The sequence below is a fragment of the Papaver somniferum genome, chromosome 5 (genome assembly GCF_003573695.1).
Source record: "Papaver somniferum cultivar HN1 chromosome 5, ASM357369v1, whole genome shotgun sequence".
Classification (NCBI taxonomy): Eukaryota; Viridiplantae; Streptophyta; class Magnoliopsida; order Ranunculales; family Papaveraceae; genus Papaver; species Papaver somniferum.
In genome coordinates this window covers 168,703,163-168,705,200 of record NC_039362.1, presented here as the reverse complement: position 1 = coordinate 168,705,200, position 2,038 = coordinate 168,703,163, and the positions used below count along the sequence as shown (strand labels likewise).

Genomic DNA, 2,038 nt, shown 5'->3' with positions numbered 1-2,038 from the left:
CTTTTTGCAGGCATTTCAATTCATGGTATTGTTTTGTTTATCTTATATTCTCTATATATCTTTGCGTTCACGCCATTAGGACTACACGAATTATAGGATAAGCGCCCACAGGCAATCAATTGAGCTGGCAATTATCGCCCATTTCATTTGACCTGACCCAATAAATCGTGTACTTTGACTAAAGTACATCCTATATAAGCCCCGTACCTCCACACTTATTCTACATTCCGATCAAATTCAAAACTACAAATCCCATGACTTCTTCTTGCTCCGTTTTCACGTTTCTTGTTCTTAGTTTCTTCTTTCTTTATGTTTCCAATGCTCAACCTTCATCTTCTTCCCGGCCTGGGGGTCTTGTTTTTCCTGTCAACAGAGATTCATCCACTCTCCAATATATCACCACGCCACTAGGAAAAGTCCCTAGAAACGTAGTCATTGATATCGGTCGTAAATCCTCCTGGATCTATTCTAGTGGTGGTTGTGCGTCTACGACAATTTCAGCTGTCATAACAGCTCAATCAAACGATTTGAAAAACGGGGAATGGGTCTCAGGTCCAAATGTTACTGCTACTGGGATTTCACTCGGTTGTGAAAAGAATGCTAGTGTCTTGCGAGGACTTGCAAGGGGTGCTAAAGGAATTATCGGTCTCGGACGATCAAGTCCTTTAGCTTCACAATTTTCAGCTGCATTTCGGTTCCCTAAAAAATTTGCTCTGGAGTTAAAATCGTCTAGCGAAGGTTCTCTGTACTTCGGGGATGGTCCTTACACTAGCCAATTCTTCAGGCAGCCATTAACTTACACCCCACTTCTCACCAACTCTTTTTTTCCTAGTGATTATTTCATTGACGTGAAATCAATCGACATGGACGGTTCAAATGTCACAATAAACAAAGGCTTATTGTCCATCAACAAGAAAAATGGAGTCGGAGGAACTAAATTCAGCACTTTAGTACCTTACACTACTATGGAGTCATCAATATACAAGGCCTTCACAAGTGTGTACATTAAGACAGCTAAAGCCAGGGGTATTTCTACGATTGCTCCCGTCGCACCTTTCACTGCTTGTTTTAATGGATCGACGATAGAAACTAGACCAGATGGATTTCTTGTGCCAGAGATCTTTCTTCGCTTGCCCAACAATGTAGCTTGGATCATGACTGGGCCAAATAACTCTCCTTTGAAGTTTATCAAGGAAAATGTATATTGTTTGCCATTTGTGAACGGAGGTTCAAAGCCGAAGACTTCGATTGTCATCGGTGGTCATCAGATGGAATATAGTATCCTAGAATTTGATATTGCAAAATCAAGAGTAGGGTACAGTCCACCAATTCAAGTCTGATCAAATGGCATATTTTTTGCCAACTTCAATGGGAAGGGATCACGTCTCCATCATTTCTGTATCTCGTTATGTCTTTCCCTATCTATTTAATAAGTCTGTAACAACATTTTGTCTGTAATAAGATCAGTGTTTTCCGTTTTTGACTTTTGTTCAATATCTTGTGTCCAACAATACATGAAAGAGATTTAAGAGTGACCTTGTATTAAAATATACTCTATTTGTTTTTGAAAAAGTAATACTTTTATTTTTTCATTTTAGCCTAAAAATATGCCAAATTGAAAAAAATGAAAGTATTTTTTTATTATATTTTAACTCTTTTATTTCCTGTTATATCTCCATTTTTTCTCTTTTTACCCATAAATAATAATTCCATAAAAAAAAAACTCATAAATAATAATTATCTAAACTCGTGAAAATAAATTTAAAAACACGGAAACTGAGTTTCCGTGCAGTGTAGTGGAGGAATAAAAGCACACCATAGTGAGGTTGCACTATAGTAGGGGTGTTTCCGTGCAGTTTATCATGTTTCTTAATAGTACCAAAAATTCTGATGGTTTCTCCAAAAGCCCCATCAGTAAAGCATTCGAGGAAATATTCATGTCTGTCTCAATGGATGTAGGACTGTCTTCCTCCATTGTTAACTCTTCTTCTGTCTCCTCCTCGTTTGTATCTTCATTAACTATCAACATGAATAATCG

The 2,038-nt window shown here is 37.6% G+C and overlaps 1 protein-coding gene across 1 annotated transcript; it reads left to right on the top strand.

Moving 5' to 3' along the window:
• The first annotated feature begins 254 nt into the window (after positions 1–254).
• LOC113280014 (basic 7S globulin-like) lies at positions 255–1,340 on the top strand. The gene has a single exon (XM_026528650.1). The coding sequence runs from the start codon at positions 255–257 to the stop codon at positions 1,338–1,340; it is 1,086 nt and encodes a 361-aa protein (XP_026384435.1).
• Positions 1,341–2,038: the final 698 nt, after the last annotated feature.